Source organism: Malurus melanocephalus, unplaced genomic scaffold, assembly GCF_030028575.1.
Source record: "Malurus melanocephalus ecotype Western Australia unplaced genomic scaffold, MMel_1.1 scaffold_355, whole genome shotgun sequence".
In the NCBI taxonomy this organism is placed as follows: domain Eukaryota; kingdom Metazoa; phylum Chordata; class Aves; order Passeriformes; family Maluridae; genus Malurus; species Malurus melanocephalus.
In genome coordinates, this window is record NW_026623587.1 from 339957 (window position 1) to 366565 (window position 26609).

Here is a 26609-nt window from a genome sequence, read left to right on the forward strand (position 1 = left end):
CCTCCTGCTCCCCGGGACACACTGCCGTGCCTTCGTCCCGGATCATATGGGGCTGMTGGAGGAAAAACGACCACGACTGAGGATCCCCAGCTCAGAGAAATCTGCTGGAAAGAAATAAATCAGCGGGGGGAGCGGCAGGGCAGCGCCGTGCTTTGGATGAAATGCATTTCCCGGTGCTGGCTTCCTTCTCCTTCCCCGCTGCCGTGAATCGGAATTGAAATGGAGCTAACAGAACAAAACCCAGGCATTTATCCCTGGAYGTGCTGTTTGCCAAGCCCTTCTGTCCCGATGTCCTCAGAAACGCCTGCCACACCGTGAATCAGCGGGGAGGGGTCTGTGTGCCGCAGGGCTCAGCGGGCTCGCAGCACCGGCAGCACCGGCGGAGCAAACGCGCTGAAGGGAGGAGAATCACACCACATTTCCAGCTAAGATGGCTTCTGACTTCAAGCCACTAATCTGCTGCCCTAAATCTTTGTTGTCCTCGGTTACAGATGTGCCACGGATCACTGCTCGCTGCCTGCAGCAGCAGAGCAAAAATCCTCTGGAGGAGCCGCAGCCTGGGCTCCATCCCACTCACAAAGGGCTCCGTGACCCACATCCCCTCTCCACATCCCTGGCACAGCTCCAGGGCCACCTTGAGGGGTTCTGTGACTGCAGAGCAGTGACAGCCAGCTGTGACATCCAGCTGTGACAYCCAACTGTGACACCCACCCTTCTGCCCAGCCCCTCGCCTGTGTCCATCCTCAAAGGGCAGGGATGTGTCCAGGAGATGATTTGCKCTCTTCCCTCAGTTCACATTCCCTSCTGGMTGGGGAATTACAGGCTATCCACTGTTGGTGGGAGTCATGGAAACACGAAGGGGGTCAAACCCAAACACAGCCACGGTGCAGCAGCAGGCCCAGCTCAGGCAGGTGCTGGTGGCTCACAGGACAGTRGAGCAGGAGCACGAGGCCTTTGGGATTTGGGGATGATCCCCAAGGGAATAAATCTCAGCAGCCCGGTCTGCAGAGATCCCAAGGACAGCACCTGGGCCATGCTGTGGGCATGGAGRATGAGGTGGCAGGGACTGCTATCAACATTTGACAGGAGGAAAATTTATGGAGTGGAAAAAGAGATGATACAATGTAGCTCTTAATTAGAAGAAAGCAGGACTGGAAAGAGAATTGCTTTATGTTGGCTTAAATAATTTATATAATGCAGAGTCAAAGCACATGACTTTGGTAAAAATAGTATGTTTTAAAATAAACCATTCCATGTTGTGGGGTTTTTTTTTTGTTTTGTTTTCCAGCTTTTGCAGAGAAATCCACCTTATACCTTGGGCACCAGATATCCCCGGACACACTGGCCAGACACCAAAATTTACARCCGTGCTGGACTCATACCTTCCTACATGGGCTTTGTACCACGTAAGTTCATCAGCTGAGTGAAAATGRAAGTCACTAATTACTGGGTTAAGTGCTGCTGTCATTGGCTGGAGTGGCACACAAGCGAACAATTACTGAAACGTTCCGCACCAGTAGTAGAGTTTTTCCCGGTCTGTGCCGAGGTGCTGGAGCTGTGCCATGCCCTGCCTGGCTGCAGGAGAGCCCAGCATTCCCACTGCCAGCCTCAGAGAGGCTTCACATTTCCAGCCACCACCCCCCTGCCGAGGTAGGGGAGGCTCAGTGACATCCCACCTGKCACATGTCAAAAGAGGGATTTATCCTAAAAAGCTTGAAGTCTGATAAAAAGGAAAAGGTAGATTATTTAAAGGGGTTGAGAAAGCACCAAAAGTGTAGGGAAATGGTATTTGCATCAGGACAGGTCCCTGCCTGAACCCTGTCAGGTCTTGGGCTGCCTAAAAGGAGAGGTCTGCAGGAATTTTGTGTGTAATGGGAAGGTGTGTCTGTGCACCTGAAAGCATTAACGTACCAGGCTGAAAAATCCCAACAAATCAGCAATTAATGCATTGCTGTGTTTGGTCACAGYTCAGTAATGTGGGTGGGAAATGATGGAGATGGGAAGAACCCAACTGATGGCTTRCCCTTACTGCAGTGTAGAGGGGGAAAATGGAAAACACAAAAYGTGATAGGATTGAAATCAAATGCTGGGAAAACTCTCCTGGCAGGGCTGGGCTGTGGCTGACGAGGAGGTTGGGCCCTGAGAGGAGAAGGTTGAGGTGGTGAGGGTGGCTTTATGAGCCTTGTATGGGGCCTGGGCAAGGCAGGCAGGAACAATGGCTACTCAGGACCTGAGGGGAAGGACAGAGACATCTCAACATGGCTGGGAAAAAGGTGAGGCTGGACAGGCCTGCTGCTCAAAGCTGGGTGTGGTTTGGCCACTCTGGAGGTGACACCGCTGCTGTCCCCTGTTACCTCACCCTGTCCCTTCCTGGGGTGGCTCACGGTGTCTCTGGGGTGTTTTGGGTTCCTTGGGGAGGGCTGTGGTCACACCCCATGAGGCAGTACCCAAGCTGGAGYTCCCTGGAGAGCTGTTCTGAGCTGGACCCGGGGCTCTGATGCTCTGCCCTCCTGCACAGGCTCCTCAAGGGAGGGGGACTCATGGAGCTCTGCCAAACAGGACARCGCTGTCCTGCCCTCAGTGCCCAGCCAGCCAGTGAGTAATGGACAGGAGCAAGAAAAACCCACTTTAAAACCCAGGGCAAGAATCAGCTCCCCAGTGTTACTTCATGCTTTAGAATCTGCTGCCATCTTTCCCCCTCCAGCCTGTTCCCCTGCGCAGGTGTGACACTGGGCCCTGTTCCTGCAGACATTCCCACTTGCCTGCCTCTGGAGCCACCAGTCAGCACAGTTTTAACTGCTCCAACCAGTCCAGCTCTGGGTGGAGAAAATTAATTAAGGCAGAAAACCTTTAAACAAAAGCAGTTATAATTTAGAATGCTGAACAGAATTTCTTCAGCATGGAAGCAGCCTGCTCCCCCGTCCAGCTCCCGTGACAACTGTCACTTGAAGTAACACTGAACATGTGGTTTCCATTGCAAAAATTTGCTGTTAATACACAAAAAAACCTGTTTTCAGGAGACAAACCAGTGTATGACACTTGTCAGGTGTTCAGCTCAGCCCAAAAGCAGAGGCTGTACAAATACCAGATTTTCAAAGCCTCTACAGTGATTTTTAAAGCCAGTGCAGAGGGCTGCATGCATAGTACAGCTCTGGTGTCACCTGTCACAGCTGTGCCCAGCGCTCCTGGGCCAGGCCCCAGCTCCCTGCTGGGTGTGCAGTGCTCAGCAGCTGCAGCAGAACAGCTCAGCTGGTGCCAGGAACACCCAGTGCTGGGTGGCAGCTCGGTGGCACCGTGTTGTGCCCAGGCAACTCAAACCTCCCGCAGCCCTTGCGCAGCTCCTGCCGCACCAGGCTGGAACAGGCCACAGGCAGGTACCTAAATTTAGATACAGCCTGGAGTTAACTCCATTCCCGCCTGTCAAATGTACTCCCCTCCAGCAGTACCTGATGCTAAGGCAATATCAGAGCATTTCTTCAATCCCCATGCTACCAGGAGCAGGACTGCCATGGTGCCAATGACACAACAGGCGTCTCCTGGCTGAGGGCRGGAGAAGGGTGGTTGCCATGGACAAGGTGCCAAGTCCATTGTTTTTCTTTTCCAGACCTGCGGGACATTTACGGGGTAACTTAYGGGAACGGCACACGGGAATCTTACCGCCATGAACAGAGGAGACGGGGACGTGCACTGTGAAAACTGCTTTAATGGTGCCTGTACAGCATTGGGAGTGACTTGGAAACAGCAATAATAACACAACACAAACAGAACTTTTGAATGAGAGAGTTCATACAACTTTAAACAAAATTTACAGGTGTTCAACTGCATAGCTTTACTCAGCCTCCTCCTCAGCCTCCTCCTCAAACTCTCCCTCCTCTTCAGCTGTAGCATCCTGGTACTGCTGGTACTCAGACACCAGGTCATTCATGTTGCTCTCAGCCTCTGTGAATTCCATTTCATCCATTCCTTCCCCTGTGTACCAGTGCAGGAAGGCCTTTCTGCGGAACATCGCAGTGAACTGCTCAGAAATGCGTTTGAACAGCTCCTGGATGGCCGTGCTGTTGCCAATGAAGGTGGCAGACATTTTGAGGCCGCGAGGTGGAATGTCACAGACTGCTGTTTTAACATTATTAGGGATCCATTCRACAAAATAGCTGCTATTTTTGTTCTGAACGTTTAACATTTGCTCATCCACCTCTTTCATAGACATACGGCCCCTAAAGACAGCGGCCACGGTCAGATAGCGGCCGTGACGAGGGTCACACGCTGCCATCATGTTCTTGGCATCGAACATCTGCTGGGTGAGCTCTGGCACTGTCAGAGCCCGGTACTGCTGGCTCCCACGGCTGGTGAGYGGGGCAAACCCAGGCATGAAAAAGTGCAGACGTGGGAAGGGAACCATGTTCACYGCCAGCTTCCGCAGGTCAGCATTGAGCTGGCCCGGGAACCGCAGGCAGGTGGTGACACCGCTCATGGTGGCYGACACGAGGTGGTTCAGATCACCGTAGGTGGGGGTCGTTAACTTCAGTGTTCTGAAGCAAATGTCGTACAGCGCCTCGTTATCGATACAGTAAGTCTCGTCCGTGTTCTCCACCAGCTGGTGCACCGACAGAGTGGCGTTGTAGGGCTCTACTACAGTATCTGACACTTTAGGGGAGGGCACCACACTGAAAGTATTCATAATTCGGTCAGGGTACTCCTCACGGATTTTGCTGATGAGAAGGGTACCCATGCCAGAGCCGGTGCCACCACCCAGGGAGTGAGTAAGCTGAAAGCCCTGGAGACAATCACAGCTTTCTGCCTCCTTTCTTACAACATCTAACACAGAATCGACTAATTCAGCACCTTCCGTATAATGGCCCTTTGCCCAGTTGTTTCCTGCTCCGCTCTGACCTGGAAAAGAGCCATTTTCATATTAGATTACGGTCACTGCTTCCTGCTTATTGCTTGCAAGCAAAGCTTAAGAGCATCARGCTCCATGAAAGCTTTCATCTTATCGAGCGCAGGGCTGTGGTTTCACACAGGCACCTCTGCAGTGGCTCGGCAGACACAGGGAAAACATTAATTATCAATGATACAGCAGCCACTCCATTTCTCCCGATGGCACGCACGGAGGCGGTAACGAGAATCGGAAGAGCAACGACCTCTGGTGCCGCCTCGGAGCTGCTCCCAGCCGCAATCCCGGTATTCCACGCCAGGATTAGCCCCGTCCGGGCCGGTCCCTCGGAGCATGTGCGGCGGGGCAGCCCCGCAGTGCCCTGCCCGCCCCACCCCGCGGCTCCTCCCGCCCCCGCGCACTCACCGAACACGAAGTTGTCTGGCCTGAATATCTGCCCGAAGGGCCCGGAGCGCACCGAGTCCATGGTGCCGGGCTCCAGGTCCACCAGCACGGCACGGGGCACGTACTTGCCGCCTGCAACACAGGGAGAGCCGTGACTACCGCGCCGAGGGAGCCGAGGGAGCCGGGAGAGCCAGGGCGGGGGGGTGGGTCCGGGCCCTACCTGTGGCCTCGTTGTAGTAGACATTGATGCGCTCCAGCTGCAGATCGCTGTCGCCATGGTAGGTGCCGGTGGGGTCAATACCATGCTCGTCGCTGATCACCTCCCAGAACTGCCGAAGAGAAGCGCGTCAGCGGCGGCCGCATCGGACCGGGCGCGCTCCCCTCCCGCCCCCGCGCCCTCCTTCCCCGCCCGGACCTTGGCTCCGATCTGGTTTCCGCATTGCCCGGCCTGCAGGTGCACGATCTCTCTCATGATGGCGACGGGTCAGACCACTCTCACAGATCTCAACCTTCCCCCAACCGACTCTGGCTGCGTGAGGCAACCGCCAGCCCTTATATAGCAGCGGAATGCGCGCGCAGCCGTCTTTTCCCCGCCCAGGCGGCCATCCGCAGCAACGATTGGCTGTTTGTAGCGAGGCTCTACAAATGAGAGAATATGATTGGCTCTACTGCTGTCACTCAAACTGACGGCTCCGATTCGCTCCGCCCCCGTGTCTGTTGGCTTTACAGTTAAGCAACCGGGACCCGCGAGTGCCCGCCCCASCTCGCTCATGGCGTTCCCGATTGGCTCAATTGAATGATTGATGTCGAAGCCGATTGGCTGCCGGCCCTGGGGGATGAGCTAACGCCATTTGATTGGCGGAGAGCGAAGTGCCCTGGTAACCGTCGCAGTGACTCCGCAGCGGGCTCTGGGCGGTGGCCGCTGCAGCCGCCYATTGACGGACCCGTGTGCGGGCTTTGCGCAGGGGAGGCGGCTGCTCCTCCTCACTGCGGGACAGGGCGGGTTCCCCGCGGATCCCCAGAGCTGACCCCCGCCCCTCGCCTCCGCTCCTCCAGGCGGATCTYCCTCGTTCCCTCCCTCCCCGTTTCCCTGTCCCGCTCCCCCCCGGCGCCGCAGCGCCGCGGTGGGTGGGGGAAGGACGCCGCGTGCGCACGCGCGGGCTGCAGCGGCGTTCCAGCACTTTCTGGCGCGCGGCTCCGCCCGAGGGTGGCGGGGCCGCGCGCGCGGGCGTTGTCATGGCGACCGCGCGGGCGGCGGGAAGGGATCGGGGCGGGACACGGCGGGAGGGGTGGGCGGTGTGAAGGGAGTGTGAGGGCTTGGGGAGCTGAGGGTGGCTCTGAGGGCTCACGGGATCCTGTGAGGGGGTGGTCAGGGGCTGCTGTGAGGAGACTGGGAGCTCGAGGACCTGTGAGTGCTCAAAGGGCCATCAGGAAAGTGTGAGGAATTGAGAGGTTCTGAGGGCTCAGGGGGTCTGAGGGCTGTTGGGGGCATGGGGAGTGTGGGGGCTTAGGGGGCTGTGAGGGCTTGGGGCTGGGCTGAACCTTGCAATGGCAGCTGTGTGGAGGCCTGTGTGCTGTGAGGGGAAGGCCCCAGTGAAGGTGTCCTGTCTGTGAGTGAATCTGTGTCAGGTAGACATTGCTCACCAAGGCTTCCCCACRTGGAGCTGTCTGTGGGTGTTGCAGCCCTGTCATGAGGCACCCCAGTTTGGATAAATACCACCCTCGGCTTTCCTCTGTCCCTTACTCTACTGCCCAGCTTTGTGAGCACATTCTTGCCCAGACAGTACATCCATTGGTCACAGTTTTATTAACCATGTTTGATTATTATTTCAGCAGAGCCTTTTTATGGTTGTATATGTTCATTGTGATGCTAGCTGGGTCTACAAGTCTAGCACCTCTTCTTGTTTCATACCGTAGCAAAAACTTGAAACAGGCTGCTATTGGAGCTCCAAAGGAAGGGAGTCTCATCCTGCTGCCTCACCGTGGGGTGGGCTGAGGCAAAGGCAGCCATGACCTCAGTTCTGCTGACACAGGCCAACTCTGTGTGACACACAAACAGCTTGTACACATCCCAGAATCTGTGCCTGGGTAACAATAATCCAGTCCTGTGGCTGGGTCAGGTGAGGAGGTGGCAGGATATAGAAGCCCCGTGAAGGCTTTGACTGGAGGTTGAATGGCCTCTGATAGTCAGCTTAATATCAACATTATGGCGATCGGTGTTTCTGGCATACAAACAACATATTCCTACAGCGGTGCTGGAAGGAGTCCAGGAGCACTTGGAGCAGCCTGGGAGGTGCCCCAGAACATCAGGGGTGACCTGAGAGGGTCCTGGGAAAGGCTCGTGTCAGCCTCAGAGGTGTCCAGGAAGACACACATGGCTCATCCTGCACATCTGCAGCCAGAGTGCAGGACGCTTGTGCAGTTCCCTGTGAGATAGCTGAGTAATGCAGAGGCATTMGGGTCCAGATTTATCCCACTAATTACAGGCATTGATTGAGTAGTGTTCACACTGAAATCRGTGGAAAGGGATGGCTCAGCCCACTCCAGCTCAGAGCAGTCCTCTGACAACACCTTTCTATTCCCTGTGATAGTGTCTGAGGTGACCAATTCCGAATACTGCAGCATCATTTAGCTATCAAAGGCAGCCAGGATGAATTTGGATAAGGCTTGCCTGAGATTTCACACAAGGCTGTGCTAATCGGTAAAGACAGTTTCTCCTGCAGGATGTGATGCCATCTCTTCAGAGTAATGTACAAAAGGAATCCTGTGTTCTTTCTGATGAAAACCAGGAAATATAGAGTGTCTTGTGTTGTGCTATCYGGGAAGGTACATTCAGCATCAATTCTCATCAGGTGTGCTCAGCACAGCGTTCACAGGCATGTGTGCTCAGGAAGCCCTGGAAAATGGTCCCTGAAGTGGAGCAGGGGAGCCACTGCAGGGCTTGGGGGAGGTTTCCTGGTGCAAATGCTGTTGTACTTAATGCAGAGATGGGTTTTTTTTTTTTTTTTTTTTTTTCAGCCAGAGCCAGAAAGCAAAGGCCTGTGCATTAGTGCCATCCATTTCCTTACTGTGTGAGCAATCCCGAGCCTTTGTGCTTCCCACAGCCTCTACTCGAGCCTGCACTGCCTTTCATGTTTGTGAAGCTGTAATGTGTGGAGTGAGCAATTGTTACCACCCCCAGCATTCCCAGAGGGAGTGTGAGAGGGGAAATGCTCTTCTTGGTTAAGGCTCTCATACCTGTCTCCAGAACACCAGCGGGATCACTCCCAGTGGAGCAGGAGTAGGACCCTGTGGAGGAACTAAGCTTTGCTCTCTGATTGAGCTTCYAGAGGTTTCCCCAGGAGATTCATCCATCTGAACGTCTGTGGGATGGAGGCATTTCCAATTATTTGTGCAGTATTTCTTTTTGCTAATTCTAGCCTAGTCAGTGAGTACTTCTGTTCTTAGCAATGTGCACATCCACAGGAAATAACAATTCTGTTTTAAATATTTTTCCATTTTTTAAATACAAGTAAAATGCCAGTATTTGTAAGATCTCTCTGAGGAGCAACACAATCAGGAATCTCYATGGAGAGCTGCTGGAGCTACTGATCATGTCAGCCCTGCAATTTCTAATGCTGTGGCAGCCCAGCATTAATTAGTGTGTGCCAGGAGGTGAGGGGACATGTACCACAGCGTGTCTGTGCCAGAACCCTGGCTCACATGGAGCATTCCTCCCAAGGCAAACCTCTGAGTGTGGGGCAAATTCTGGTAGAAAAAGCTGCACATTCTGTGGTCCTGCCTGATCAAAATGCTGAAGTGCATTTCTAGTGGTCATTGGTTTAGTGGAGAGGCTGCAGCTTGACGGAGCAGGGAATGCTGGAAAGCAATTTGGGAGGGCAGGGAAAGGAGCAGCACTAAGGTGGKATGTTTGTGGCTCCCACATCGTGTTTTTGTTGCAGACATATGTCTTAGCTGGTATTTGATTACTTTGAAAGCTCTCCTTAAAATCTGYTGCAAGTGGCAAGCAAGGAGGTTTCACTTCAATTAGGGGTAGACTCCATCCGTAAGTGCTGCATAAATTAATGCTGTAAGATTTGTTCTAGAAGATACAGGGGCCAGTGTTACAAGGCCAAAGACCCTGGTATAACCCAAAGAAAGGCACAGGGAAGCTAAACCTTAAGTTGGAAATTACATTTCTGTTTTGATATGTGGCATTCTGTCACATATCATATTAAATGATATATTAGGGTTTAAAAAAAAAATTATGGTAATTGTTTTGATTTTGTAACTACCTGTATTGCCTTTGGCWTGGAAACAGATTTCACTGTAAACACAACTGGTTTGAGCTGAGTGGGGAGGGACTTTCTTTTCACTTTTGCATAYTGCCTTCCCCTTTTGCTGAACCAGTGTTCTGTGTGTGTGTACAGAGCTGATCCCTCCCCTCAGCAGGCAGGCAGACAGCGACTGTCATTCTTCTCTTGGTGCTTAACCAGCGAGATTGCAGCCTGTGTGTCTGTAAATAGCACCCAGTCTGAACTGAGCCTCTACCTGGGGCTGGCAGGAGCCCAGGCAGAAATCTCAGAACTAATTCTGTTTCTGTAGGTAAATACCTCAAGCCCTGAGTTAATGGAAGGGACACTGGAGGATGAGTGTGGGTTTTTGGTGTTGGGGTTGTTCCAGGTTTATGGTAACTGAAGTGAGACGTGGGTATGTGCAGGTGTTTTCTCATTCTTGTCTTTTGATTATTGCTTCTGAGGATAAACAATCTTGTTTTCCAGGAATTATTGCTCCTGTGATATTGAAGTTATGGAGGTGAGAGGCTGCTTCCAGAGACCAGTGAGTGAGAGRTGCAGTTGTGGGATCCCTGCCTAAGGGAAATCAGAACAGCTGAATGAAATCAAGCCACAGGTCCACCCAGGCCAGTATCTTGTCTCTAGAACAGGGCAAACAGATATGGATGTGGCAGGTGATTCAGGCAACTCTTTAGCCACAAGCAAGTAACTTTTTGTTTAATTGCCTCAATGTGTTATTATGAATTTATCTAATCACCTTTTGCAGCCATGTAAACTTTTGACATAAACAACCTCCTGTCCTGATGAGTGCTGAGGTTTAACCATGATCTGTGTGGAAGAAGAGCTCCTTCCATTTGGTTTGATGATTTCCACTGAGTAACYTCATTCACAAAGCCATGAGTTTTCCCCTTCAAAGCTTTCACTCCAGRAGTGTTTAACATTGTCAGTGATACTGTGAGACAAGGTAATGCTAAACCAGCTTTTACTCGATGTAAGGTTCAGCATTAATTGGCCATTTACATCTCCTTCATGTTTAAAAYCTGTGAACTTTGAACATTGTTCCCATGAAGGTTCCACAGCTCCACTGCTGTACCTTGTCCAGTGATAAGCCTGATTGCTGTTGCCTTCTTCCTTTTGGAGGATCTGTTTCTCCTGAGACTTTCCACCAAGAAGTGGTGACTAATTYGATCATGAGGTGCACATATGGTGACACCCCTGCTGTGAACAAAAATAAGCTTTCCTTCACACAAAAGTTGATTTTATCATTCCTCTGTCTCTCTCAAACCTCCTCTTCATTCCCAGGGCAATCCTCTTCCTGGTAGGGATTATTCTTTCTCCCTCTTGTTTCCAAAAGAGCCTTCATATTCCATGCTAGTGKCTGTCTCTCTGCATAGAGGATTTGTTCCTATGCCATGGCTTCTTAAATCCCTGGTTAGAGCTGTTTTCACATCCCACACCTTGGGAGTTTCCATACTGCAGTGTCTTTCCCCTGCATCYATGACACATTCCCAGACAAGCCTCTTTACTAATTGATGTCATTTGTGGTGGGAGAAGCTACTGGCTGTGTCAGAGTTTTCCTGAGGCTTTCCTGGGGTGCTCTGCCAGCCTCCCTCTCGTGACTGATCCCTGGCATTGCACACTACTCCAGGAAGCAGCAGTTCCTGTTCTGTGTTTATCTGACTTGAGCGGGGATCTGACAGCATCCGAGGGCAGGAGGGCTCTGAATATCWCACATGGTGGGAACCTGGCCACCTCAGTGTATGAGTACACAGTAATGGCTGCTCTTACAAGATACCAAAACACTGTGACTTGCCTGGGTTTGATGGCATTATGAAAGCACTTTTATATTAAGAAAGCTGTAGCAAAAATTGCAGCTTTCCTGATCCCAGTATTCCTTCAGGTCTGCACTTCTTCAGTGTGTTCAGAATTAGCTCTTGAAGTAGGAGTGACAGTCCATGAGATAGGATATAAACATCATATGGCTTCCTACTTCTCTGGAGAGATACTCAGATTCAGGATCATAGGCAGGGTATACGAACAACATGAAAATATACTGATACTAAATCCAGCCATCCAAAAAGGCATTCCTCTCMTCTTCTGCTGGATTTGCTCCACCAGTGGTTGTGGATTCCAAGACGCCAACTTGGGTCTCTCCTACAACCTCTGGGAGCCTGAGTGCATGAGAAYGGGAAGAAAGAAACAGCTTAGGTCCTGTGGAGGTGAGCTTGGTACTGCAGAGTGGGACTGCRGGCAACAAACTCTTATTTCCCTCAATACTCATAGGAATTCATTGGTACAAGCCAGATGGGATGTCCTGGTTAAGAATCCATGGGGCTTTGGGAGCTAATAGACTCCTAAAAACTTGCCTGAATGACATTTAGGCCCCAATAGCCAGGAGCAGGTCAGTGAACCTGTTGTGTGTCTGCAGCTAAAACAGAGAAAGCGCTTTACTTTCTCTACTAGTACTAATCTAATACTTTTAATTTCCTTCTTATTGGTATTTGCTGACAGCAGCAGAACTGCAGTTGCACATGAACAGACATTTTTATTTTATAGAAGATCTCTCCCATGGTTCAGCCTGAGTGAGAAGCGAAGSACCTATGTATAAAGAATTTATGGGCAGTTAGACGTTTCTCATTATTTATTATTTCCACAGTTGAATTGTAACTGAAGACCTGCAAGCATCTTTGTTTTCAATGTGAGTGAGTTCTTCTAGAGTCTCCTTTTAAGTAGATTTTTGCTGTCCAGGTAATCTGGGGATTATTTCTGCAAATTTGTGTAGGGCTGACATGAATGAGCTGCTGTATAGAGTGCTGGAAGGAAGGAATCTGTTACCAATACTACTCTCCTTCCTTTGCATAGGTTTCCCACTTTGTTATTTTATGCCTTTTTTATTACTAAAAAAACCACTTCAATTTTAAACTCCCAATCTATTTTATCACTTAGTAGATAGATCTATAAATGGTTTTGTCTGTCAGAAGAAGTGGGTGCGGGTTGTTGCATGGCAGAGCAGTGGTTCAGTGTCAGGGTGGTTCAAGGGTCAGGGGTTTAATTCAGTGGCATGTGCAAGGCAAAAGTGAAGTGTCAGGAGGCCACGCTGAGCTCATTGCCTAATTACCACTCATTAAGTGTGGAAGTCCCAAAGCTTCTAAACAAGAGCTTGGGCAAGTTCTGGCCTATATCCTTTTTCTCTTGGACCCTGTGATCTATTTAAATTCTAAAGGGTGCAGGCCAGAGCACCTGGAGTCCAGGGGTTCCTGGCATCTCCCTGACTTGTTTCCATCTCTGACAATGGTAGGATTTTTGGTAGGATTCTTCTCTGGCAGGTTCMAAATCTCAGCCAGGAATCCCAGAGCTCACCACTATGCTGACAGATCACAGAGCCAGAGCTCTTTTAAAGGATTGCATTTCCAGGTGCAGGATGAATGAAGTCTCAGGAATTTCCCTGATACTGCTGACTCCATGATAACCTCTATTTTTTCTATGCCACCTTGCCTGGATTCCTCCTACCTTCTTCAGATAGTTTGAGCAAAGAACACATCAAAAGGWGTATAGGCACGTCTCTCATCAACTCAACACCAGCAGTCAGCTTATCTAAAATCTTTTTATTTCACTGGAAAGAAAGTGCCTTCAGGGGTTCTCATGTRTACCCCAAAAATACACAGCAAAACAGCTCTTGAGTAGAGGCAAAACAACACCCCCATCCTGCTCACTGAAAYGCTCTGTGTTCACAATAACTCCCCCCGCTTTGATCTTTTGCCAAGAGTAACATAGCCAGTCTATTAAAACATCTKTAATGACAAGATATAATTAAAAATATCTAACGTGCAACTCAAAGAAATGAATATGAAGCTTAAGTCTGTTTCCACACCCCTCCAAACTTGACTGACAGGTTCCAAGCTTTCACTAATTGGCCTGGAAATGTATGAATACCCCAATATTATGGTGTGTATGTGTCCTATATATCAGTTGGGAACACGAGGGACGAATAATCAGATTTGAAAGGTGCCATGGCAGCTTTAAAAATCCTGCAAGGCACATCACTGCATCTGTGAACATTTACATTTCTGTTTAAAGTGGTCTGAAAAGCCTTGGAGACACTCCCTGAGGCTCTTAACAGCCTGTGTGTTTTAAGTCTCTGAAGCAGTTGAGAAGTGAGCTCTAAATGCCTTAGTCAAAGGACAGTGTTTGTCTGAATTGATCCCTTTTCTTCACAGTACCTGAGAATTTGTACAGCACCTCATCTTTCCAACATCCAGAGCAGACCAGAGGAGCCAGAATGACTGCCAAGTCCCAGGGGAAGCCTGATTATTACATTACAAAGCAACTCTRGTCATGATCTAATATGAAAGTGACAATTAGGAAAGCTTCTATTCCTGAGTCTGCTCTGGTCTAAAGGACAGTGTCAGCTGAGACACTTCCAAAGTCAGTGAGGAAAGCAGGTCAGTGCAAATGAACAAACAGGTGAACCTCAGCCCAGCATGAGTCCAGTTTTAGGAAATGTGAAATTAAATGTGTTCATTTAAGTCCCGGCTAAAGGGTTTAAATTGGCAATTTTAACCCTGAATGGCCATGACTCAGCTGAGAGATAAAAACTCAGCTGTGTGTCTGTGCCCTTTGTTTCTCCTTTGATCCTGTGCACATTTTGTGAAGACCAAGACTAAGTAGGATTGGTTTTGAAGGATTCCTGCTCAGCAGGAGTGTTCATTGGAAGGGACTCATGGCCATCATCACTAAGATGGAAGCACAGACAGATCAGGCAGAAARTACCTCCCATTTCCCCTCGTGGAAGCAGTTGGCTGTTATATTCTGACTGTGTTTTAATGCTCTTCCAGTATTCACTAGGGGCAATATTGCAGGTATCATCTCTCAAGTTGGCACAGAAGAGGACAGAGCACTTTTTTCAGACACCACCTCTCCTGATTTGACAGGATTAGTCAATATTGACTTCATAATAGCTCGGGGCCTGCCTGCTCARAGGCAAAGTTTCATGTCTAACATGAGTAATCCCAGCTGTAGGCCAAGGAAGAGCCATGCAGGCTGTTCTTGTTTGGAGAAYGAATAGCTTACCATCCACTGGGAATCACAGACTTCCTGTGGAGCAGGATCCATTGTCTCAAAGTACAGTAGTGCAAGTACCAGCAAGTTGAAATAAGACATTGAGGCTCTGGGAGGCCTGCAGAAAAATCATGTCCAGCCTCCAGTGACTTAAACCTCTGTGATTTCTCTCTGGACCATGTTAACTGTGCTCTGACAAGAGTCCTGAGTCCCAGAAAACTCAGTCATCAAAAACGCTGCTGTTCCTGTGGCTGGAGCTGTTCTCCTTGACCATCACTCGGTACGAGATGCGCATGAAAGAGCCCATGAGCAGCACSACGAAGAGGATCAGCAGCAAGCACCAGACCCCTGGCTCGATCCCCTTGAGGAAGCTTGGGCTGTCCTGRGGGATGGTGTTGGTCAGACTCAGCAGGTAACCAAGAGTCCAGCCAGATGATCTACCACCCATCTGTTGAAACAAAAAGGAGAGGTCAGAAGAGAAGGAGACAGCCTGGACCCCAGCTKTGTTTCTGTGCCTGGCTTACTGGGGGACCCTGGACCTTCCTCATTACCTTGCCCTTCTCTGATGGTCACCATGTGGCCCTGCTCAGTGGGAACATGGCTTTGATGGTGAGTTGTGAAAAAGTCTGGGAACAAGTTTTCTTCTTTCTTTTCTTTAGTGAATCAAATCCCCCTGTCCGTAAGGGCTTCACAWAGCAATTTCAGGCCTTATTAGATACTGGGTTAGATTATTGGATATTAGGAAGAGATTCTTCCCTGGGAGGGTGGGGAGGCCCTGGCACAGGGTGCCCAGAGAAGCTGTGGCTGCCCCTGGATCCCTGRCAGTGCCCAAGGCCAGGCTGGACATTGGGGCTGGGAGCAGCCTGGGACAGTGGAAGGTSTCTCTGCCATGACAGGARGGTAGAACTAAATGATCTTTATGTTTTCTTCCAACCCAAAAGCAGTCTARGATTCTATGATGATAAGGCATGTATCAACCCTTGCAAGTATAAAGATAGTTGCAAAGAGGTAGGGAAGCATTTTTTGGCTCAGGAAACATTATCAGCAGTTTGTCCTTAGTGTTAAGTGGAGATCAAGCTGTACTTCCTTCCMTGTCAACTCAGACTTCTAAAGTTGATGCTGATCCTGATAAGTTTTTTTACCTGTTTTTCAGTGGGGACAAGTGACATCTCTATCTCTCTGACACTGTTTTTTTCCCTTATCACAACTGTGAATCCATTTTGCAAAACCATCCTGCTGGAGAAGCCTGGCTGGTTAGGGTTTGTCAGTGTGGGAACAGGCTGGCTGTACTGGAACCAGTCCTCCCTGGTAACTGGGAGCACTGTACTGTAGGAACTGACCTTCTGGAATGCAGTCCAAGCAGGCAGGTCAAAGTCAAGTGTATATCCTGTTGTATTGAGATGAAGGATGAAGGCAGACACAGTGCAGTAATCAACAAGTGTATCCAGGCTTGCTTGGGACTCCCTGATCAGCTGGTGCCATTTCCAAAAAAAAAAAAAAAAAAAAAGATCAGGGGGAAAAAAGAAAAGAAGTAAATACTCAGTAGCTGAATTTCAGGCCTTCTTTAACCTTTCCTGCACTGGGACTAACTGTGGGACTGGTGGAGGGTTTTGTGTCCTTTGCAAACTGAGGCCACATTTCCTGCACGCGCTGGGCTGTGGGATGGGAACCTGTGTCATCTTTTTCTGCCTTTTCCCCCATCTTATTAGGCCAGGCAGATGCAAGAGCAGCAGGACTGTCAGCAAGGTTGCCTTACTGGTGAATAGCCTGGTAGGATTGATTCCCTGCTCTCTAATTCGGTTGAGCTAATACTGCAGCCYTTCTCCCAACTGGAACACTGGGATCCTTCTCCTCCTTCCACATGAGAATGCTTTAGGGAACTGTTTGTTGGACATTGCTGCCTCATTAACAAACCCTGGAGAAATTGTCCCATTTGAATGTTACTGTGGAAGTTCCATCAGTGAAAGTGCAAATGAGGGAAAGAACTGACAAATTCCCCCTGTCCCRGGCTCTGTGGGCCCAGGTGAAATGGGAACAACCCCGGAGTCTAAGTGGATGTGTCCCTTGCACTTAAGGACAGAAGGATAACAGCAAGACCAAGGTGATGTACAGGAGTAAGTAGACAGCCTTCCTGTTTACTTCATAAAATGCAGTAAAAGGTAAAAGGTATTTGTGGCTTTTCATTTAATTAGGTCCAGSTGTTACCAGCAGCAGCTGGAATTTGAGAGGAAGGAAAATAAGTGGAGCCTATTTCCTCAAAGTAAAAAAAAACCCCAGACCTCTAAACTGCACCTGCCCCCCCAAAAAAAAACCCAATCCCACAAAATCCAGGCAAATCCAAATTTTTCTCTAAGGGAGCCACTAAGTTACAGCTCTGTCAGTCTGAGCCCTGAGGGCTTTTGCAATAACCTGTTCCTTGCTTCCCACTCACCCTGCACACAGTTATTCCACAGTTACCTCTTTGACAGACATCCCACACAGCCTTTTGACAGCCTGACCCAAGTCAGCAGAGGGTACAGTTCCTCTCATGAAGTCCATGGCTTCAGAAACCACCTACAAGAGCAGCAGAAATAATCATCAGGTGGGACTGTGCTCTGTCCTTGCATTGCACACCAGAAATTACCCCCAGGGCAGTGAGGGACAGTGACTGTGCATTGCCAGGGTGGGCAGTGTTGGTTCCAGTGCTTTGGAAGGGTTCAAGAGACATGAGCAGCTCTGTGACTGTCTGGAGATGAAAACAGGTCTGYTCCCAGCATCCAGGCCCTGCCTGGATAAGTACACTGATCACAGAATCCTAACATCATATAGGTTGCAGATGTCTAAAATCAAGCTCARCCATTAATCCAACACTGCCAAGCCCACCACTAAATGTCCCCAAGTGTCACATCTACACAGCTTTTAAATCCCCCCAGGGATGGTGATCCCATCACTTTCATGGGCAGCCTATGCCAGGGCTGGACAACCCTTTTGGTGAAGAACTTTTTTCCTGATATCAACATTAGTATCTCCCTAGCACAACTTGAGGCTTTTTTTTTTTTTTGTCCTTTTTCTCCTTACCTGGGAGTAGAGCCTGACCCCCCTGGCTGTCTCCTCCTGTCAGGGGTTTATGCAGAGCCAGAAGGTCCCTCCTGAGTTTCCTTTTCTCCAGGCTGAGCCCCTTCCCAGCTCCCCCTCCCTTCCCTGGACACACTCCAGCCCCTCAATGCACTGAGGGGCCCAAAACTGAACCCAGTATTCATAGTGTGGCCTCACCAGTGCTGAGGACAGGGGGATGATCCCTGTATTTGGCACCATGTCCATGGGGCACCCAGGAGCAGGCAGCTGGGGAAATGTCTGTAACCACCCTCCCTGAAAATGCACTCAGTTTGTCCTAGATCTTGAGCTGCTCCTGGYTTAACAATCCAATGACTTTGGACACTAAATCCGGGGTCTCAGACAGAAGAGTGCTTGTGGTACAGCATGACCAGATATTTGCTAAGGGAGGGGCAGAGGATCTCCAGCTTTACCACAGACCTGGTGTGGGAAGACCTGCTCAGCACACAACTCCTGACTGACCCATCCCTGCTGGCTGTGGAGCCCCAGAGCTGGTCTCAGCAGCAGACATTGAGGAGACATGGATGAGGAAATCTCCACCATGGTCACTGTGGGTCCATGTTTGAAAAGCTGTGTGGCAATGAGGGGGAGAGGGCAAGAGTGCCATGGTCTGGCAGTTCCCACTGTGTTTATTAATAATCAAACTGGTCCCATTTCATGGACATTCCATAGCAATTTCTTACTCTGGTGTAAATGAGAACTCACCAGAAACCTGGTCTGGAGGGGCTTGAGACCACTGCTGAGGGATTGCTTGGAGAAGCTGCAGGAGGAGGAAGAGTTGAGCAGCCTTTGCATGAGTCCCATGCAGGCTGTGGGATTGCTGGAGCCTGTGATGTTGAACACCTCTTTGGGGCCAGGGATGTCCTGTGTGTCATCACTGGCAGCACAAGGCCYGGCATGCACTGATTGCCACTGCACCTCCTGTGAGTAGGTGAGGGGCCAGCAGGGATTGGACACAGTTTTCTCACTTCTCTGCTCCTGGAGGCAGAATAAAACAAGGACAGAGGCAGCAAGAGAGGACATTRGCATCCTGGGGCTTCACACAGGAAGACAGAATGTTGACACGGTGAGGAACAGCTTTTCCCAAGCACCAAAATGCTGAGATCAAGCAAAGAGGCTCTGAAAGATTTGCCAAATCTTGTCATCGAGTCAACCATGAGGCCCAGCCAGGTCCCAGYTCCTGCTGAGCTCAGGGCCAGCACAGGGACTGTACCTGCTGTGAGAGTTGATGAGTGCCAGCCCTATCCACCCTTCCTTAGACCACAAATACAATTTCATGCATGTGGTACTCTTTCTAGCTGCTGTTCTGATCTGCCTTCCAAATAGCTCAACCCCTCTTATTTCTAGCAATTTCCTCACATAATTRTGGTGAAATTGGTGTCCAAGTGGAACATTCAGGTCTCAAATAAGGGCAAGTGAGATTTATAGGGAGGAAAGTGGATGGGCACTACACAAGGGGGTAGTTAATTAATGAAAAACATAGTTTTGGTGAAGACTAAGGTGATTCCTGAGTTTGTCTCATTCTATACCACTCTTTTCCCTCCCCCCCCATTTCCCAAGTGAAATAAAGTTTGGAAGGATCAAAACACCTGCATATTTTCAAAATGAAATACTGCTCTTTTAAAGAGCAGAGTATAAATTACTGCTTTGGGTCTAAAGYCAGCAGGTCCCAATTAGTTGGGTGGGTGCTCCCACTCTAGGATGGAGGAGCAGTTCCTAAGAGCCAAGGCAAGCCTTGCCTCTCCTCACCCTCAAGGTGATGTTGCTACCTCTGAAGAGCAATTTGGTGCTTTTGTATTAAACAGGAGACAAATAGAACCTGTAAGTAGGAAGCCCTTGAATGGGTGCCTGTGTGTCTGCCTGGAGGGAGAGAATATGTTTTACAAATGCACTGGGGATTTTTAATATACTCAAATAGCCTCTACTAAAGAGGGTTGACATGAAAATAACTGACATTTTGCCCATCAAATCACACGTTGTGCAACTGTCACTTAGTGCTGTTGTACCCAGGAGCTCTGCAGGTGGCCCTTGGCAGATCCTCACCTGGATGAGCGCAGAGAGCAGCCTTCTGCGGAGCTGCTCCGTTCCATGGCAGGGGCACCGGTGGCTGTGCACCTTGTGTGTCTGCCCGTAGAGCTGCAGCCTCACTCCCTCCTCAGGGGCGTGCTTCTCTTYTTCCAGCTCAGCAGTGAGCTGTGCTGAGGTTTCTTCCACGGACAGCACTCCTGTCATCCCCTTCCCAGAGGGGACCAGCTGTCCTTGCCAGTCGTACTGACCCAAAAAGAACACAAGAGGTCAATCCTTGAMTCCTGGGTCGCAGCATTAGTTCACAGAGAGACAAAGCAGCTTGATGGTGCCCCACAGCCCAACTGTTTTTTGCCCACAGGACATAAGGATGCTGAACCAGTGGCTTTGGAGGGAACAGCGGAGCCACTGGGACRGAGCCTTCCCACAGCCCGTGGGGGCAAACACGGCTCTCCAGCCTGGATGGCTGCACCAGGCAGTGGTCTTGGCAGGTGGGAGCAGGGGACAGTGGAGASAATGATGGGGAGTGGCAGGGACATTTTCAAATGGGCAGATACGGGCTTCATGTGCTGCCCTAATGCTAAAGTGATCCTTCTGTTAGAAGAACCCGGTGGTTTCATCTCCTCCAGTTTTTCAGAACTGACTTTGGCAATACTGAAGCTGGCAGCACAGAGAGGAGTTTACCTGGGGTAAACGCTGTCTGACTGGGGAGGCTGTAGTACTGTCAACCAGTCTGACAATTCCCTAACTAGTGTATGCCTGCTGCTGGTTATTGGAGGTGCTTTTCACATTCTTGATGTGGAATAACTCAGTCTACCCCAGTTTTCTCTTGCTCTTTCTGTTCTTTTTGAGATTCTTTGGCTTGAGAAGTGACAGGTGAAGCAAGAAAACTGAAATGTATGGCTTTTTCTTAGCCTTCTAAATACAGACCAGGTCTCCCTGGTCTCACTAGTGTCTCACTGTGAGGAAGTGAGATGGACTTTTGCTTTGGCAGCAACAGAATCTACTTCTTTGTCCACTTTCCCAAAGATACCCCAAGGGCCAGCTGGATGTCAGTGGCAAACCCATAGCACCCCACAGACAGYGGCAGCTCCTGTTTGACAGTGACACTGAGCTACAGCTGCAGGGACTCAGAGCAGTGGAGCTCTTGGTGATACCCCATGGCCAGGCTTTGTGGGATCATCTATGTGAGCATCCTGGATGTACTGTCCAGGAAGGCTCACATCTGTTAGGGCAACATGGATGAGTTCATGGAAGGCCAGAATAGAGGTTTGGTGCTTCAACCTTGTTATGACCATGGAATCACAGACTGGTTTGGGTTGGGAAGGATCTCAAGGCTCATCTCATTTCATCCCCTACCATGGGCAGGAACACCTTCCACTGTCCCAGGCTGCTCCMAGCCCTGTCCAGCCTGGCCTTGGACACTGCCAGGGATCCAAGGGGACAGCTTCTCTTGGCACCCTGTGCCAGGYCTTCCCACCTCACCTCAMCCAGCTGGTGTTGGATCCAAGCTGCCTTCTCTGAAAGGCCATGGAAGTTGTGCTGAAGCATTGTTTAACAGGGGTTTACCCATCTCCCCACATGTGTCTATGGYTGTCTGTTAACAGGAGCTGCTCAGCCCAGCTCTGTGTGCCCCASGGAGAACCATCCCATACCTTGAAGAAGTTCTCCAGGATGTAGTTAACAGCAACCCAATTGAATGCTTCCTCCTCTGGGCTGGACAGGATCTGTGCTCCCTGAAAGTTGAAGGGGGATGACTTCAGGGTGCCACTCAGAGCTGCAAGGAGACCGTCAGAGAGGATGGGGTGGGTCAGGCTAAACACAAAAGAAAAAGAAGCACATTTGGTGTTACAGGACCCTGCCAGSAGCAGCCTGCAGTGGGGGCACACTGCAGGGCTTCTGCTGTGCTCCTCGCTTTGGGTGGTAGCCCAGAGGCACAGTGACAATCCCACTCCTGCTGCTGCTTCCCTCTCCCTTTGCATGGCACTGGAGGCAGGAACAGTAGAGGGATGATTWGAGCAGTTGTGGCACCATGTGAGAATTTAGGGTCTTAGTACCCTCTGTCAGTGAGGAAATCCTCTGGCCTCATCCACTGACTTGATCCCCTGCAGCCCTTACTTTCCCCCAGTGACTMAAAGGTGACAAAGGTTCCAGTAATGCTGTGAGTGAGAACAGGGTCCACAAAAGTGTGTGTSATAAAGTGAACTTTCCCACTACCATTTCCAATTTGCTGACAAGAAACAACCCTGCAAGCCCATGTGGGCTGTCACAAACTGAAAACACTTGAGCTTCCAGACYGACGGGTGTTTTTCCAAGCACTAATTGTGAAACTGTAATTGTGAAGTAGACACTACCCAGCCTGGCAGCACCCTCATTGCTGCCTGGGGGRACAGGATGGAGACACAGCCATGCCATGCTCCTCTCCTCAGGGCCTGAGGAAGGTTTACCTGACCAGCAGATTAGGGATGGYGCCCACTGCAGAGCAGACAGGGTGAAATGCCTGTACAGAATGATCCCATGATGGGTGCTGATCTCTGGGTGTGGGTTTGCAACATTCACTCACTTCAGCTGCCTCATGCTGGCAGTGGCTCCCAAGTACAGTGGCGTTTGGCTGTGCTGCTCTGCTGGGATCTCATTCTGGGCCCAGTTCAAACATGGCTCCAAGCTCTTCCCGSCTTTCTGAGGAGAATCTGAGTAGCTGGAGACTCCTGGACCTGAGGACCAMGGAACAGAATGGAGAACTGAGAGCTGTTACCCCAGAGATCACTGTCCTAGGACATGGTTAAAACAGAACCTGTCACAGGTGGAATGAAGGAGTTCTTCCAGGTATCCATCCTGCTAAAATATAGTACTGGCACCAAAGCACATGTGCATAGAAATCCCAAATTGCACTAAGACTGCCCTAGCTCTGCCAGCTGAGACATCCATACAGCCACATGACTGCTGCAACAGCTGAGGCTGTCTCAGCCCACAGAGGAAGAAATGTGGCTTTAGTTGCTATAAAAATAAGCAAAAGGACACACAGGAGCTGATGTGTCACCTCTCCCCTCCAGCCACTGAACCCCTGCCTGCAAGCAACACACCCCTGCTCTAGAGGAAGCCAATGCTGTGCAGAGGGAAGCTGTGTGCTGGTCTTGACTCATTTTCCAGCAAGTCAATGGSGTCTTAAATGTTGGTTTTGAACTACTGCCCAGGAAGGGTCTCTCTTCCCCATCCTCCTGACCCCCTTGCCACGTGCTTTGCTCTCTGGGGCCCTTGCAGGGCTGAGCTGCAGCTTTCCTGCAGCCTCTGCAGGGCTGTGGCTGTGCTGCCATGCAGACAGGGCTCCTCACACCTGGGCACGAGACCTGCCTGGGTCTCTTCTTGCTGCTGCTGCTGCCGAACTGCCTCACAGAGCTGCTGCTCTGAACCCAGCCACTGAAYGAGGGACAMATGCAARGTTTCAGGGAGCCCTTCTTGCATCYTCYGTGTGTGATTTTTGTGTTGCTGACAGCCTGCAAGGGTACAAACCCTATTCTCTTCTTGTTGTGCAGCTGCCCTCCCACAGCACTGCTGCTGCTGAGGGCTCAGTCCTTCCCAGCATCCTGCTATAACCAGACTTTAACGTCAAAGCAAGATTAAGAGATATGGAAGGAAAATCCCATGCATTAATGCATGAAACCCTCTCAGCTGCTATTGGCAGGGCCAAACTGACTGAAATTGCTGAGGAAACCCCCAGCATTCTCTGAAATGTGACACCTAAAGGCAAGCTGAATTCATGCTTGTGCTGTCAAATGCCAAACAGGGGATTAGAGTCTTTGCAGCAATATTGCCCTGGAACTACCCCTCCTACTGCCCAGGGCAGAGGTAGGAGGAGGCAGAAGAACCCAGGAGTCAGTCTGCAGTAAGGCTTGTCTCCACTTCTGTTCACTGCCTCTCCTGGGTGACAAGCTCCAGCAACCTTGGCTCTGCCACTGATCTATGTGGGCATCAGGACAAGCCCAATCCTCTCYATGTGCTGCCCTGCCTGCAGCAGCCCCAAAATCCTGACACCTGCTACTGCCAAGTGCCTGATGTCCAGCTGTGTGTGGCTAAATCTGCTCAGTTGAGAGGAGGCATGATGAAAATGAGCAACTCGTGCTTCACTATCATCAGGCACTGTTTCAGTACACCAGCCAAGGAATTTGTGGCACTGTTCCATGCACAGGTCTCTGTTTTTCCATCCATCCCATGACAGTCCCACAGACCACCGAGCAGGAATTGGGCACCTTACCTTGCACAGGACAGGAACTGCATCCTCTGATCACCCCGGTCTTGTTTGCCTTGGTGGTTGTCCACTGGTAGATGAACAGGATGGTGCGGGATGGGCCAGCATCCAGAACAATGCCATACTGAAAAAACCCAAAATATTCTGCTGAAGAACACCACTGAATACATGCTGGTGGATATGGTAGGGTTAATCAGTGTACATAGGTATTCTGGGTGACCCCTGGGCCTGCACTGCACTATGTGAGTTTGCTTTTTATGTTCAAAGAGAAGGCGAAGCCAGARGATGATGAGGATTTGCAGGGAACCATCTGCATTTCTGAATATACATGAGGAACAGCAGGAATGCAGAAACGCCCAGAAATACATSAGCCCTACACCAGCATGTGCTGGAGCTGCTCCTGAAACCGAGCAGAGGGCTTCCTGGAGAGCTGAGCCACCTGGAGCTCAGGAAAAACAGGTCCTAAAGCAGTGGGAGATGGCCCCATGTAAGTTCTCCACTGATTCTGGGACTCAAACTGCTGCTGATTGGTTTGCTCAGGCTTTTGTGCAGGAACTGGAGTGCTGCAGCTTGCTCCTCYTTCTGAGGAACCCAGCACTCCCGTGTCTTTTCGGTGTCCCCCTGCAGCGCTGGTGTGACACGGGCTGGGTTTGCCCCAATGTGTGCAGAGCTGCAGGAGCTGTGGCAGCCAGCACAGACACTGCACAGCACAGCAGCCCCACAGAGGCAGAGATGATGTCTTGGCAGAGAGAGCAGCAGCAGTGAACATGAGCACCTCAGCACCTCAGCCCCTGACAGCTCTGCTATCRCCCAGGCCAAAGCTCTCTGTCTCTGCCCCCATGATTTGTCTGTTTGCTGCTGACCAAGCCTTGCTGCTCCCAGTACACAAGGGTGAGCAAGTGGAGGCCCCTGGAGAACCCTGAAGCACAGTCCTGGATGTGCCTACAACCAAAATAACCCCAGAACCAGCCTAGGGCTCTCTCCCCCCTATTACATGACCCAAAATTGGGACATATCCTACACAGACAGGAAGGAAACTCATGAGCTACATGGCAGTGCGTGGTCGAAGCTGTATCTCACACACAAATAGTCAGAGCTGTGACTGAGTGGGAGGAAAAACCTCCTGAGAGGTTGATGTTAATGCCACCAGAAGGGCTTCAGCACCAGACAGAGCCGGCTGCAGCTTCTGAACAAAGCTGGCTGCCTGCTGCCCCCCTGGAGCTCCCAGTTGCACCAGTCCTGGTGCCCAGGCCAGGGGCTGACAGGGCTGGGCTGGAGCAGAAATGCGGAAGGAGGATGGAGCTCCCTGCCCGAGCCTGCTGGCACCCACCCACACCAGTGACAGCTCAGATTTCTAGCAGGGACATGTTGGCTGCCGCAGAAGAGGAAGGAAGGGATGGCGCTGGTGGAGGATTTTTTTCCTCCTTCAGAAAATGAGAGGCTGCTGCTGGGAGCACAGGGCAGAAAGGAAGGGATCACCACATTTGTGCCCAGCTCAACACCAGCAAAGGACAGAATGWGGAGCAGTAAGGGGATTTTCAATCCAATTTTGTTTTGGAGAGGGACATGGAGGAGGGGTGCTATCTCTRAACACACAGGATAACCTTCTTGTGTTGGGTTAAACCATGGTGTGCCACTGAGCTCACCTCAGCAGCGGGGACATCAAGAGACAGAGGTGGGCATTAACCCCCCAGAGCTGTGGGCATTGACCCCTGAACCTGTGGGCATTGACCCACTAGACTGGTGGACTTTAATCCCCCAGAGCTGTGGACACTGACCCCCGAGAGCTGTGGGCATTGACCCCCCAGAGCTGTGGCCATTGACCCCCTCCAGACCTGACCCTGCTGCCTAGAGCATGCTGGCTCTTTGAAATCAAGATAGGACCACAGAGAACACATGAAAAACAATTTGTTTTTAGACAGAAACAGCAGTTCAGGGTGACACTCCTGCTGACTTCTGAGAGAAGCCTAGCTCTCCCTGCAGTGACACCACTGGTTCCTTGCTGCTCTGGGGTAACTCCTGACATGAGCTGCCTCCCCTCAGCCTGCCTTGAGCATCTCTAGTGATCCATGGACCATATTCCAGCCTGTTTTCCCTGAGCAACCAACGGGCTTGGCTTGTTTCTGGTTCAAAAATCTACAGCATGTTGAAAGATCCAACCTTGCTCCAGTCCCCTCCTGGGTTTGTAATTGCTCATTAATAAAATGAATTGTCAAAAGCAACAAAACAGCCCAGTTTAACTGCTCATCTCACCCCTCAAGAGCCCTTACCTTGGTCCTGAGAGGGGCCAGGGGCACATCTTTGGTGGAGACACAGAGCAGCACTATGCCAGTCAGACCCGCTACAATCACCAGCCAGGGGGGCAGGAGCTCACGCCAAGACATGAAGAGCTTTCTCCTTTCACAAAAGAGGAAGCAGTGGAGCAGCAAGCTGACAGCRGCTGCTTTAACAACCTTTAAAAAGAGCAGAAAGGCGTGGCCGGGGCCAGGCTCTGACTTCAGCCCAGCCCCAAGCCACAGGGACCACAAGGACGCGTGGGCCCGGCTGGGATGCGTCAGGAGCTCTCCCTTCCAGCCCGCTGTCCATAAATAACAGGAGGGCTCTGTGCCCGTCCCGGTGCGAGCTCTGCAACCTC

At 50.7% G+C, this 26609-nt stretch overlaps 3 protein-coding genes across 3 annotated transcripts in view; 1 reads left to right on the forward strand and 2 right to left on the reverse strand.

Moving 5' to 3' along the window:
- The window catches only part of CIMIP2A (ciliary microtubule inner protein 2A), a 14939-nt gene extending 10420 nt beyond the window's left edge, over positions 1–4519 (forward strand). Inside the window, exons 6-7 of the mRNA XM_057378348.1 lie at positions 1289–1406; positions 3605–4519. Of these exons, the coding sequence (XP_057234331.1) occupies positions 1289–1406; positions 3605–3693 (207 nt within the window). The 3' untranslated portion in view covers positions 3694–4519. The remainder of the gene's footprint in view (positions 1–1288; positions 1407–3604) is intronic.
- On the reverse strand, positions 3684–5822 carry TUBB4B (tubulin beta 4B class IVb). Its single transcript, XM_057378347.1, has 4 exons — positions 5694–5822; positions 5499–5607; positions 5300–5410; positions 3684–4890 (listed from the first exon to the last, which is right to left on the reverse strand). The coding sequence occupies exons 1-4, from the start codon at positions 5748–5750 to the stop codon at positions 3830–3832; spliced, it is 1338 nt and encodes a 445-aa protein (XP_057234330.1). The 5' UTR covers positions 5751–5822; the 3' UTR covers positions 3684–3829.
- Positions 5823–13561: 7739 nt separating this feature from the next.
- Positions 13562–26511, reverse strand: LOC130580690 (ectonucleoside triphosphate diphosphohydrolase 2-like). The gene is made up of 9 exons (XM_057378344.1): positions 26245–26511; positions 23981–24098; positions 22292–22442; positions 21384–21543; positions 19747–19974; positions 18409–18681; positions 17068–17163; positions 15951–16082; positions 13562–15058 (listed from the first exon to the last, which is right to left on the reverse strand). Exons 1-9 carry the CDS (start codon positions 26356–26358, stop codon positions 14831–14833), a joined length of 1500 nt encoding a protein of 499 aa, XP_057234327.1. The 5' UTR covers positions 26359–26511; the 3' UTR covers positions 13562–14830.
- Positions 26512–26609: the final 98 nt, after the last annotated feature.